Source organism: Pan troglodytes, chromosome 5, assembly GCF_028858775.2.
Source record: "Pan troglodytes isolate AG18354 chromosome 5, NHGRI_mPanTro3-v2.0_pri, whole genome shotgun sequence".
Classification (NCBI taxonomy): Eukaryota; Metazoa; Chordata; class Mammalia; order Primates; family Hominidae; genus Pan; species Pan troglodytes.
The window spans coordinates 164,979,061-164,992,840 of record NC_072403.2 but is presented as its reverse complement, the minus strand read 5'-3'; the positions used below and the strand labels follow the sequence as shown (position 1 = coordinate 164,992,840).

The 13,780-nt window shown below is 36.1% G+C and overlaps 1 protein-coding gene across 1 annotated transcript in view; it reads left to right on the top strand.

The window, feature by feature from the left end:
* The window catches only part of RGS17 (regulator of G protein signaling 17), a 120,227-nt gene extending 108,846 nt beyond the window's left edge, over nucleotides 1–11,381 (top strand). Inside the window, exon 5 of the mRNA XM_016956500.3 lies at nucleotides 10,405–11,381. Coding sequence (XP_016811989.1) covers nucleotides 10,405–10,593 — 189 coding nt within the window. The 3' untranslated portion in view covers nucleotides 10,594–11,381. The remainder of the gene's footprint in view (nucleotides 1–10,404) is intronic.
* Nucleotides 11,382–13,780: the final 2,399 nt, after the last annotated feature.

Genomic DNA, 13,780 nt, shown 5'->3' with positions numbered 1-13,780 from the left:
GAATCTCCTGCCTCAGCCGCCCAAGTAGCTGGGATTACAGGCACCCACCAACACTCCGGGCTAATTACTGTATTTTTAGTGGTGACAGGGTTTCACCATGTTGGCCAGGCTGCTCTCGAACTCCTGACCTCAAGTGACCTGCCTGCCTCAGCCTCCCAAAGTGCTGGGATTACGGGTGTGAGCCACTGCGCCTGGCCGTTTTCACCTAATTTCTTTCTTTTGAACACAAGTTTCACCAGAAAGTCACTAAAATCTCATTTCCTGATCAAGAACATGACCTTTCCAGAATGACATACACTAATGTTTAGTGTCGTAACCATATTTACTCTCTCCTTTATGTTTCCTAATACCCATATTTTGGCCATTACCCATTCTTTAATATCCTCAAAATATCACAAAGAAACACAGACAGAGGTGAAATTCAACTTGTTCTAATTTTGCCGACTTGTAATTAACTCTTGATATAGAAATTAATAGACCATTGAAGTGCCATTGTTTAGCCAGCTGATTTCTATCCTGTCAACAGAGTAATTAAATTTGATCATTGTTTAATGGCAAAAACAAACAAAAGTAGATATTTTCAGTTATAAAAGATAATTGTTAAAAAGCTATGTTTTAAACCAAGGTATCCTGTTCATTGACTCGACTCATTGATATACTCAGCGCATGGCATGCACTTTCCGGCTATTCCGAAGCCTGTTCAATCTATTATGTACCTCACTGAACTTCCTGTGCAAAAAGTCATCCATTTCTAATCAGCCACAATACATTACTGACTTACATCAAGTTACCACTCTTCAGATTTTGTTTTCTAACATTGGAGAGAGCACATGTCAGATTGAGAGAGCCCTGATTATACTGGAATTAGAGCACTGGACTAATATTCAGGTGCACAGGATTTTAATCCTGCCTTTGCTACATCCCAGTTGTGTGGCCTGGGATAAATCACTTTACCTCTCTGAGTCTCAACATTCAGTTCATTTGTTTACAAAAATAACAATAAAAATAAGCACAGAAACTAATAAACCAAATGCATAATGGCAACTGTAAGGCTATGAAGCTTTTGAAAAGGTCTGTTAGGCCGTTCTGGGCTTTCTACCTCTGAAATTCTATACATGTTTCTATTTATTCAGAGTATTTGTGCTACTACTTCATCCTCTCTACCTAATGGCATAGCTTATCCATCACGGTCCTCCTTACTGCTGTCCCCACACTGAACCTCAGAATCTACTTAAACACAGTGCTCAAGGCAGTTAATACCAATCTGAGTTCCTATCTGTTTCTCATTTTGGGGTTAGACAATCTTGGCTTTCTACCTTTGAAATTCTATGTATGTTTCTACTTATTCAGAATATTTTTAAAGAACATGAGCATTTGAATCATTATAAAATGGTAATAACTAAAAATTGTCATGATTTTACTATTAAACAGAAGGCCATTTTTCTTCACTAGACTTTCATTTTACCTTAATTTGATTGCGTATTTGTGTTCCTCTTTGTTAAATATAGAAAAACAACTACATTTTAAAAATTATTTATATATAGATAACTTTTTCCCCTAATGAAACTATTGAAGTCAATGTGCTAAAAATTACATTACCTTATTTTAAGAATATGTTTTATGCATTTGTAATAATTTGAGCATTATGTTATAAAATAAGAGATATCACCGGGCATGGTGGCTCACGCCTGTAATCCCAGCACTTTGGGAGGCCAAGTCGGGTGGATTACAAGGTCAGGCGTTCGAGACCAGCCTGGCCAACATAGTGAAACCCCATCTCTACTAAAAATACAAAAAATTAGCTGGGTGTGGTGGCGGGCACCTGTAATCCCAGCTACTTGGGAGGCTGAGGCAAGAGAATCACTTGAACCTGGGAGGCGGAGGTTGCAGTGAGCCAAGATCGTGCCACTGCACTCCAGCCTGGGCAAAAGTGCGAGACTCTGTCTCAAAAAAAAAAAAAAAAAAAGTATATATATATATATATATATATATATATTTTTTTTTTTTTTAAGATATTTGCAATTAGGAGGTGACATAACTTCTGTTCTTGGTATAGTGTACATTTTATGAAGGAAAAGGCCAAACTAAAAAAAAAAACTAGAAATTTACACATTTGTTTTAAAAAGTAAATTTTTTAAAAGTGATGTCTTCAAGGGCAAAACAAATGAAGATAATAAAGAGGCCTTTAAGCCTAATAGTAGACTTGCTCCACATTGCAGATTTTGGTGGCAGCTTATATTTATTATTGAAAAGATGTGTTAGGCCAATCTTGCATTGCTATAAAGAAGTACCTGAAACTGGGTAATTTATAAGGAAAAGTGGTTTAATTGGCTCACAGTTCTGCAGGCTTCACAGGAAGCAAGGTGCTGGCATCAGCTCAGCTTCTAGGGAGGCCTCAGGAAGCTTATAATCATGGCATAAGATGAAGGGAGATCAAGTACATCACATGGGCAAAGCAGGAGCAAGGGGTGGGGAGGTGCCACTCACTTTTAAATAACCAGATCTCGCAAGAATTCACTCACTATCACAAGGACAGAACCAAGAAGATGGTGCTAAAGCATTCATGAGAAATCTGCCCCCATGAACCAGTCATCTCCCACCAGACCCCATCTCCAACACTGGGGATCACATTTCAACCTGTGATTAGGGCGGGAACAAACATCCAAACGATATCAAAAGACAAACCTAGCAAAATAAATAACTTGAATAAAAAATCTACTTAGAGGCTCTTATCAACTGTAAACATTATTAAGCTATTGAACAAAGAAATAACTATAAATCCTTCAACAAATATAAGATATATATCTGAATTGAAGAAAACTGTGGTCCAGTTATGTAGAAATCTGCCTAGTGATGGCGTTGTCGTTACCAGGACTATAAACTGGATCTGTCATTTACCATCTGTGAGCCACTTAGCAGCTCGCTTTAGTGCGCTGGAACCTCCACGTCCTAGTGTTATGAATGAAGGCATGGGGAAAGCCCAAAAACCCGTGATATCTGTGATGTTCAAGCTCTGGGGAATGGTAATTGTAATCGTAGTAGGAGTTTGCTTTTTCTGATTTTTCTAACTTCCCAGTTACCATCTGAGAGAAAAAAGTAATAGACCTATTTGAACACCAGAATTATCTACAAAATAATGCTTATGTGATAGACATGCAGATTCTGTGTGTCCATGTAGATGTGTCTTTAAATGAAATTATGTGAATTTAGCACATTCAATGATTTGTCAGTTTTTCTAAACAGAACTCACTTGACTGTATTTTCCTAAATGTATTTTTATGCATGCATATTATCATTCAAAAAATATTGACTATTTCCTATGAGTCAAGCACTGGACTAGATGTTGGGGATATGATGATAAACAAGAGACACTGGCCGATCCCTTAATGGAGCTTACATTTTAGGAAGACAGACAAATCTTGTTGAAATAAGTAACTAAAAATTGTGATGGGCTGGAGATTGAATTAGATGGAATAGAAGTAGTCAGGTAAGGTCATTCTGAGAAGGTAAAATTCAAATTGATGCAAAAGCCAAACACATTGGGTTTGATCAAGATGATGTCATAATTATGATCAATTATTATTAATTACTTTACATTGGCTTCATTATTGGCACAGTGATCTTGCCTATATTATTACAGTCTGAGTCTCACAACAATCTTTCAGCCACGAGGACAGATGGTACCACTTTACAGCAAAAGAAACTGATACTCAAAGAGGTGAAATGAGTGTTTGAGGAAATTATAAATATATCTGGTAGAGATAGAATGCAAGCTCAAGATCTTCTGATTCCAAATGTGGTGCTTTTCCAAATATACCATGCTGATTAATTCTTCCATTGCCTAATATTTTCTTCCTGATGTTACCTTAGATTTCTATAAACCCAACCGTAGAACTTCACACATGATGAGAAATAGCAACCTTAACCACAGGCCTGAACCCTCCCCTAGACCAGCAGGATATACTTTCCTATCATCCAGACACCACCAAGAGTATTACATTACAGTTTACCCTACCAATAATCTTTGTTCTAAGAGAGAAATTCAAACAACTGGTCTTATTTGCAATGTGTCATTATTTTCAGGAGAAATAACAAGCACAAAATAAAATGTGACTAAATGTACACAAAGTAAAAATTAAAATTGATAGGAGGATCACGTATTCTTTAGATTTATAAAATTTAACATAGGAATACCAAATTTAGTTCAAATTAAAAGCAGAAAAGAAAATTTCCAGTGGCAGATGTTACCATTGGTAAAATTTGATATGGACTTATAAAGGGAAAAAATTAATCAGAATTTTACTTGGAAAGGAATTCTAAATAAAGCAACTTCAGTAACAGTAAAAATAAGAGAGAAAAATGGAGAAAACACTTGGATGTGATACGTGAAAAACATTGTTCAGGGAATTAAATAACATAAAGAAAGGTTCTCTACAGAGAAAAAGACTTTCAGTGAAAATTCATTATTCTCGTATAATTATGCCAAAAATGTCCATAGGATCAAATTTTCCCTTGCATCTTGATGACTGGAATAAAAAGGCAGGGTCAAAAGTTGGTGTACCCCCTTTCAGCAATGCTAACCCACCTTCATGTCCTCCTTCAATGAATAGGAAATCTAGTAAGATTAACCGGGGTATATGACTCAGTTTAGCCCAGATTTTCCCAAGCCACACTAACAAGATTTCTCTGTCTTCTTTCTCCTCGCTTTACCTCCATACTTTTGTTGACCACTTCGCTCTCATGACTTTTTGCTTGCAAGTCCCTTGCTTTTCTGCCTCCCTGTCTCCTGCTCCCTGTGGGAATGAATGCTTCCAAGTTCACCGAGACCTATTGCAAAGTCACTTGTGTCTTTTTAAAACTTCAGTTGCTATGTCTCAACATTGCCGGACTTTTCAGCACTGCTAAAACTGCCAGTTAAATGTGGTCAAAGCTGTCATGCTGTCTTGTGCCCTGTCTCACAAGGGTAGTGCTTTTGTGCTATAAATTCTGTTATTGCTGGAATGCACTCTTTTCTCCACACCACCTCGGTATGGGTCTATGTGGCCTGAGATAAGAGGAGACATGCATTGCCCGAGGATAGCTCTTATCTTGTGCTACTCAACTTTCTCTTCCCTTAGGATGAGTTCTTTACAGGAAATTCCTCAGTCCCTCATGCAATGGAGCCCAGATAAGATGGCTTTAGAAGCCATCCAGACACACCTGAATCCTAGGGTGACTGTGGCCCAGGCCCAACTGGGATCCACCACCAATACCTTGTATTATAGATGATCCACATTCTGAAGCACAAAGATGCCACAAGATGAAACAATAGATTGTTATCCCCATGGGGTTTATCCTTATTATTTGACCTCGCTACACTTCTTTTGACTGATCGACAGCCTTTTCAGACAAACAACCTGATATTAAGGTAAATATTTTATTCTTTAAATAGAAATAACAAATGCATTTTTGTTATAGATTACTAAATATTGAACTGTATGACTTTACAATATTTCACTACTGTTTTTAGCTTGCAAAAAAATTAAAAATTAAACAATGAGGACATAAGCCATTTAATAGTTTATTTTATTTGTCTTAAGATAATAATATGATTCCTTCTACTGAGAAGAAACTTTTACACTATATTTAATGATACTACTATTTAAGAAGTAAATGACCCCCCCTTTTTAAATCTCTAATGTAAGGTTTCCTGCTCTATTGAAACAAAAAGTTTTCTCAAGTTTGAAAGAAAACAGAGGAGTGTGTTTGGTAAGAATTTACCTTACCATAACATGATGTTTCAGAATAAGATAAATCAGTTTATCTCAGTTTAAACTCCAGTGTCAGCATTTCCCTCTGGCATATAAATGCAAAAATATATTTTCAGATAAAATAAAAACGTTGGGGAAAAATATTCTGTGCTTTTTAAAATTACTTTGTACTTGATAGTGACCTCGTGGTAATAACAGAAAATAAAAACTGAACAATTCATTTCCAGAACATTTTTATTTTCAAAGAATTCTCAATAAAGACAAATGTGTAGTTCAGCCAAGTAATGTTTTTTAGGCTTGCTTCAGCAATACTGCAGGTTCAGTTACAGACAACCACAATAAAGCAAATACCACAAAACAAGTCGCACAAATATTTTGGCTTCCCAATGCATATAAAAGATATGCTTGGCCGGGCGCGGTGGCTCACGCCTGTAATCCCAGCACTTTGGGAGGCCGAGGCGGGCAGATCACGAGGTCGGGAGATTGAGACCATCCTGGCTAACACGGTGAAACCCCATCTCTACTAAAAATACAAAAAAGTAGCCGGGCGTAGTCCCAGCTGCTCGGGAGGCTGAGGCAGGAGAATGGCGTGAACCCGGGAGGCGGAGCTTGCAGTGAGCCGAGATCGCGCCACTGCACTCCAGCCTGGGCGACAGAGCGAGACTAAAAAAAAAAAAAAAAAAAAAAAAAAGATATACTATACCGTAGTCATAGTATAAACAATACTTGGCAATAGCATAGCAACAGCATTATGTCTTAAAAATGTGGATACCTTAATTTTAAAATACCTTATTGATAAAAACCGCTAACAGTCATCTGAGCTTTTAGAAAGTCATAATCTTTTTGCTGGTGGAGAGAGGGTCTTGCTTCGACATTGATGGCTGCTGACTCATCAGGCTGGTATTGCTGAAGGTTGGGGTGGCTGTGGCAATTTATTCAAATAAGAAAACAATGAAGTTTGCCACATCGATTGACTTCCTTTCATAAAAGATTTCTCTGTAGCATGTAATGCTGTTTGGTAGCATTTTACCCACAGTAGAGCTTCTTTCAAAATAGGAGTCAATCCTCTCAAACCCTGCTGCTTTATCAACTCAGTTTATGTAATCTAAATCCTTTGTTGTCATTTCAACAATGTTCACAGCATCTTCAGCAGGAATAGATTCCATCTCAAGAAACCACTTTCTTTGCTCATCTATAAGAAGCAAGCCCCCATTCTTTAGAGTTTTATTATGAAATCGGAGCAATCAGTCCTATCCTCAGGCTCCACTTCTAATTCTAGTTCTATTACCATTTCCACCACATCTGCAGTTAGTTCCTCCACTGAAGTCTTGAACTCCTCAAAATCATCCAGGAGGGTTGGAATCAACTTTTTCTAAATTCCTGTTAATGTTGATATTTTGACCTCCTTCGATGAATCACAAATGTTCTTAATGACTAGAATGGTGAATTCTTTCCAGAAGGCTTTTCATTTGCTTTGCCTAGATCTATCAGAGGAATCACTATGGCGGCGATAGCTTTATGAAATGTATTTCTTTTTTTTTTTTTTTTTGAGACGGAGTCTCACTCTGTAGCCCAGTCTGGAGTGCAGCAACGCGATCAAGACTCACTGCAAGCTCTGCCTCCCAGGTTCATGCCATTCTCCTGCCTCAGCCTCCCAAGTAGCTGGGACTACAGGCACCCACCACCACACCTGGCTAATTTTTCGTATTTTTAGTAGAGACGGGGTTTCACCGTGTTAGCCAGGATGGTCTCGATCTCCTAACCTCGTGATCCACCCACTTCAGCCTCCCAAAGTGCTGGGATTACAGGCGTGAGCCACCGCGCCTGGCCTCTGAAATGTATTTCTTAAATAATACTTGTGAGTTGAAATTACTTCTTGATCCATGGGCTGCAGAATGGATGCTGTGTTAGCAGGCATGAAAACAATACTAATTTCCTCGTGCATCTTCATCAAAGCTCTCGGATGACCAGGAGCATTGTCAATGAGCTGTAGAACTTTAAAAGGAATCTTTTTTTCTTTGAGCAGTAGGGCTCAACAGTGGGCTTAAAACATCCAGTAAGACATGCTATAAACAGATGTGCTGTCATCTAGGCTTTGTTGTTCCATTTATAGTTCACAGGCAGAGTAGATTTAGCATAATTCTTAAGGGCTCTAGGATTTACAGAATGGTAAATAAGCATTCGTATCTGTTTAAAGTTACCAGTTAGTATTAGCCCTTAACAGCAGAGTCAGCCTGTCCTTGAATCTTTGAAATCAGGCATTGACTTCTCTCTGGCTCTGAAAGTCCTAGATAGCATCTTCTTCCAATATAAGGCTGTTTTGTCTATATTGAAAACCTGCTGTTTAGTGTAGCCACCTCCATCAATTATCTTAGCTAGATCTTCTGAATAAATTACTGCAGTTTCTACATCAGCCATTTGCTGCTTCACCTTGAACTTTTATGTTATGGAGATAACTTCTTTCCCTACACCTCATGAACCAACATCTGTGAGCTTCAAACTTTTCTTACACAGCTTCCTTACCTCTCTCAGTCTCCACAGAATTGAAGAGAGTTAGGACCTTGCTCTGGATTAGGGTTTGGCTTAAGGGAATGTTGTGGCTTGTTTGATCTTCTATCCAGACCACTCAGACTTTTTACATTTCAGCAACAGGTTGTTTTGCTTTCAGCAACAGGTTGTTTTGCTTTCTTACTCACATGTTCACTGGAGTAGCACTTTTAATTTCCTTTGAGAACATTTCCTTTGCCTACACAACTTGGCTAACTTTCAAAAGAGGCCCAGCTTTTGGCCAGTCTCAGCTTTCGACATGCCTTCCTCATTAAGTTTAACTAACCATTTCTTAGCTTTTTATTTAATGTGACAGATGTGTGAATCTTCCTTTCAATTAAACACTTAGAGGCCACTGGCGGGTTATTAACTGGCCTAATTTCAATATTGTTTTCTCTGTGGGAAATAGGAAGGCCTGAGGAGAGGGACAAAGATATGGGAATAGCAGGTCAGTGGAACAGTCAGTATACACACTGTAGTCATCAATTAAGAATTAATTAAGTCTTATATGGGCATGGTTCATGGCCTCCTAAAACAATTGCAAGAGTAACATCGAAGGTCACTGATCACAGATCACCTTATATAATATATATTATATTATATATTATATATATAATATAATATAATAAAATATATAATAATGATGAAAATTGTGAAATATTATGGGAACTACCAAAATGTGACACGGAGACACAGAGTGAGCACACGCTATTGGAAAAATGGTGCCAGTCGACTTTCTTGACACAGGATCACCACAAGCCTTCAATTGTAACAAACGCAGTATCTGCGAAAAACTAAATAAAGGGAAGCGCAGTAAAATGAGGTGTCCCTGTATGAGTTGGTCTGGCTAAGCCACAGAAATGTAGTCTGGATTGCCATCTCCCAACAAATCTAGTAGCCATCCCTGGGGTGTAGCAATCAACCCAAATCCACGTGGTCTGTTGAGGTCAGGAACCTGGGGACACTGGATGGAATAGGAGAGGCTTCAATAAGAGACTGTATTAGTTCCCAGACTTAGTCCGAACAGTGGTGGGAAAAGAAGCCAGAACTAAAAGGCATTTGCAGAATGCTTATGACAACATGTTTAAATATAAATATGGAAGGTTTTATGTGAATATATCATGAAATAACTATGGTTCACAGGTCCTATTCCTTGCTAAATAGTGAGGATCGAGGAAAACAATCTGGACTTTGAGTGGTTGTTTACCACTTGTAGGGTTGTTCTAACATGGTGTTTCAGCACAGGGCTTTAGTTCTGTTCCTCCAACTATGCCCTTATTGCCAAGTATTTTTCCCCATTTCCCTATCCAACATGTTTTACCAATTCCAAGAGGATTTGCATTTAGTGAGGAAGGGGGAAAATCCTAAATCATTGCAGAATTTAATCTCTGTACACTTTTCAAATAACATTGTATTCATTATCTTAATGGTTATTCTGCATTCCTATTCCTATTTCTCCTCTCAAAGATCTCACTCCAAGCAACTGATCTGCTTCATCATTAGTAAGAGGTCTTTGGATATATAAGGATGTTTGCTAGTCCTTGCCAGGTAGATGTGAGACATGAAGCATACCTGCTCATTGCATGCCCTGCCACACTCTTGGTTTCCTACTTTTGACACAGTAGGACTTGTTAGGATACAAAACTGGGGAGGTGGCATTTTATATGCATGTTAATTTTTGCCAGGGAACTCTTTTCTGCCAGTAGATTTTTATCTTCTTATCAATATTGCCAACCTCCCCCAGTCACAGAATAGGAGGAGGTGAATTCACATTCTGGCTAGGAAATTTCTGGTATCTCAACCATGATTAGAAATTGTCAAAAACTCCTGAATGAATGCATAGAAACCATAAAACCAAGTAAGCAAAGACATCTGTAAACTAAATTTCTGGTTTAAAAGACTTAATTGGATTTTTTTTGTTTATTTAGTGCAAATTTTGAAGGAGAAAAGTACATAAGGTTGTGTAGTCTCAAAAGATGAACTCAAGACTTTTGATAGTTGGATTTGCTCTTTAAAGTTTCTCTAAAATGTCACAAACCTACAGTTACTTAATTGAGGTCTTTTGAAAAAAATATTATTTAATGTATTTGCTCTTGTTTCTTTTTAGGTCAGTCTTGATTCTCGAGTTAGAGAGGTGATCAATAGAAATCTGTTGGATCCCAATCCTCACATGTATGAAGATGCCCAACTTCAGATATATACTTTAATGCACAGAGATTCTTTTCCAAGGTTTTTGAACTCTCAAATTTATAAGTCATTTGTTGAAAGTACTGCTGGCTCTTCTTCTGAATCTTAATGTTCATTTAAAAACAATCATTTTGGAGGGCTGAGATGGGAAATAAAAGTAGTTAAATAACATCAGAAACTGAGTTCCTGGAGAACTACAGTTTAGCATTCCTCAGGCTACTGTGAAAACACAACCATTATGGTCTTTGTCTCCATTTTTATCAAGGTTTTCCATGGTTAAGTTTGGAGAAAATACCACACAAAACAATGAATTGCCAAATTGTTTGTTTTATTCAAGACTCATTCTACTTGCAAGCGAAGTGTATTTGTAGTCCTATGAACAGTCTCCTCGTGTATCTCCAGAGACTGCATGTGCAAAGTAAAATGCTTCATTTGCCACATAGTTGTTGTAATATTTAATCCAGTAGCATAACTTATATCTGTATTTAAGGACTTTTGTGCAATATGGTCTTAAGAAATAATTGCCAAAAAAATCGGCCATGGTTTGCATTTTTTAACATAATCTAAGACAGAAAAAAAGCAATTTTTACTATGTAACAATGGTATTCAACATTCTATATACTGTGTTTAGTACACTAATTTTGAAGCCAATATTTCTGTACATGAAAAAGAGCTATTTATCTCTGTTTGTTGGAAAATCCTAATGGGGATTCCTCTGGTTGTTCACTGCCAAAACTGTGGCATTTTCATTACAGGAGAGTTTAGTATGCTAAAAGCAAAAAACAAAAAACAAAAAAAAAAAAAGGAAGAAGAAAAAAAGCACAAAACAATTTGAAGATATCCTATCTCAATGACAAATCAAAGAGTGATATTGCTTTTAATTGTAATAGAAGAAAATGAATTTATGTATATATCAGATGTCCAATACTGTAATTAATTTATTAAAGACTGGCTCTCCAGTTTTAAAATGGTTGTGTAAAGTTATGTACTTCAGCAAGAAAAAAAATAATAAGCTTGATAACTTAGTTTTGGAATATAAAGAAAAGGACTTAATAAAGGAATGCCTACATGTAGCACTGTAAAACATTTTGATGAATAGCATCTGTCCTGTGGCATATTTTCCTTGAAAGTGAAATCCAATGAAAAGCTAAGTTTTTACCAGGAAAAGTTTTATAAGGGTTATGAAGAAAATAATCCTCTACTTCAGACCTTAACTGTTTTCACATAATATCTTAAGGATGACATTTTAAAGATGTTTAAACCAAACTATTAGTTTTCATCCATCATTAAAAGGCAGTACAGTGCTCAAATCTTCCAGCTGCCATATTATTTTTTATAAGTACACTAAATCTTTACGACAAAACACTTGCCTGACATTGTCATGTACTTCTGACCTTCAAGGAAACAATATTCTGTCATGCATAAAAGTGATAATTAAAATAATCAGTGTCATATTTATATCAAAGTGTTACATTTGAATATTAATATCCCCTGAAGACTATTTTTTTAATATTAAACTGAATGAATATAATACTGAGTAACCTAAAATGAAAGTTTTAAAAAGATTTATATCCACTGAGAACACTGGCCTTATATTAAGGATGATATTACAGTTACAGGTTTTCTTTGTCATTTTTTTAACTACCTCTCATTTTTTAATTTATTAAACATATTTTTTAAAAAAAACAAGTTTGGGGGTTTCTTTTTAAATTTATTTTACTTGAAAGGTTGGCATCATAAGTTTCTTTTTCCATAAACTTAAAACATTTCAAAAATGGTTTTTTTAAGCAAGTATGATTTTCTAATTTATATAGAATTCAGGAGACATGAATAAAAGGGCTATTATCTATTCCCTATGCAAATATTTTAACTGTTGCAGTGTTTGACAAAATGGGATTTTTAAAAAATTGCAGAGTAGAAAACAAAATATTCTGTTTACACTGGCGTTGCTGACTATCCTACCATATTCAGCACTTTTAAATACGTTATTTATGAAAATGCAGTTAAAATGCAAGATAGAAAATATTTATAATAATCATTTCTTTTAACAAATGCCTGTGTTTTCTGAAAGTGTTAGTGTGTTAAGACATATTTTATTCATGTCATTTAAATACTATTTGAATAAGTTTTCAGTAATATGTTGAAAAAAAGATAGCTATGAAGATGTTTACAAAAAGTCATATTTTTTCCTAAAGAGTAAAGAAAAACCTAAAAGAATCATCACTTCTATTGTGAAGTTCTATTGTTCCTAAATTATTTAATTTTTTTCTTGCTTAGAATTGAGTTTCTTATGCTACTATGATATATACACATGTATGGTGTAGTATCATATTTGTTTCTGTGTGTGAGGCACAACAAATTGGTGCACATGACTAGAACATATGTAATATACTGTGATACACTGCATGCATCCATCTTTTTAAATGTAGACTTTATATTCTCGTTGTTACTATATATGATGGTGACCTGCTAGTCATAAGTTATCTTTATAAGATACTTTGGACTATTAGATGAATTGTCTGTTTGACAATATCTTTAATATTTTACCAAATGTAAAAGATAAGGGCCCTTATAAAGAGTCCTAATCTCTAACCTGGGCATTTGTAGAACACAGATTTTAAAGTTGGTATATCCTTTTGAAACCTGATTAGGAAGTTGTGTTAAAAAAGATTCTAGAGCAGATTTACACATCAGATGTTGATAACCATGCTATGTGAGCATTTCTGTGCTAAACTCATATTTTTGGGTGAGGGGAGGGTTTCTCATTTAAGAGTATGTCTGTATATTTGCAACTCTACTAATTTTCTAAGTATGATATAATTCCTTCTGTTTAAGTTACAGAGCTATTATAAATAAACAAAAGAGCCTTCAACTGGTGTCTATGCTACCATTCCAAGAGCACAATATTTGTTTTCTTAGAATTTGAGTTTTCCTAGTGAGTAAATTCCTCCCTGGGGAAAAATTAGCACTTTAAAATGGACACTTTGTGTTTCCAATTGCCAAGGTATCTTTGTATACTATTAGAATTTGCTGATGCACACAGAAAGAGATTAATGCACTTTTTACAGTGCCTAACTTTAGATGTATCTATAAAAGAAAGTAGAGGATACAGATTATGTATATATAAATAAATTGGAGAGCCAGATTTCTTCAGAGATTGATCTTGTACATTAATCACACCAGTAATGGATGGATGGCACTTCTTTACTCGGGCTGTTATGATGTTATCCAAAGGTAGTAGAGATGCTCTGACAGTGTTGGAGTGTGCACATGAACAACAAGAGCAAAACACAACT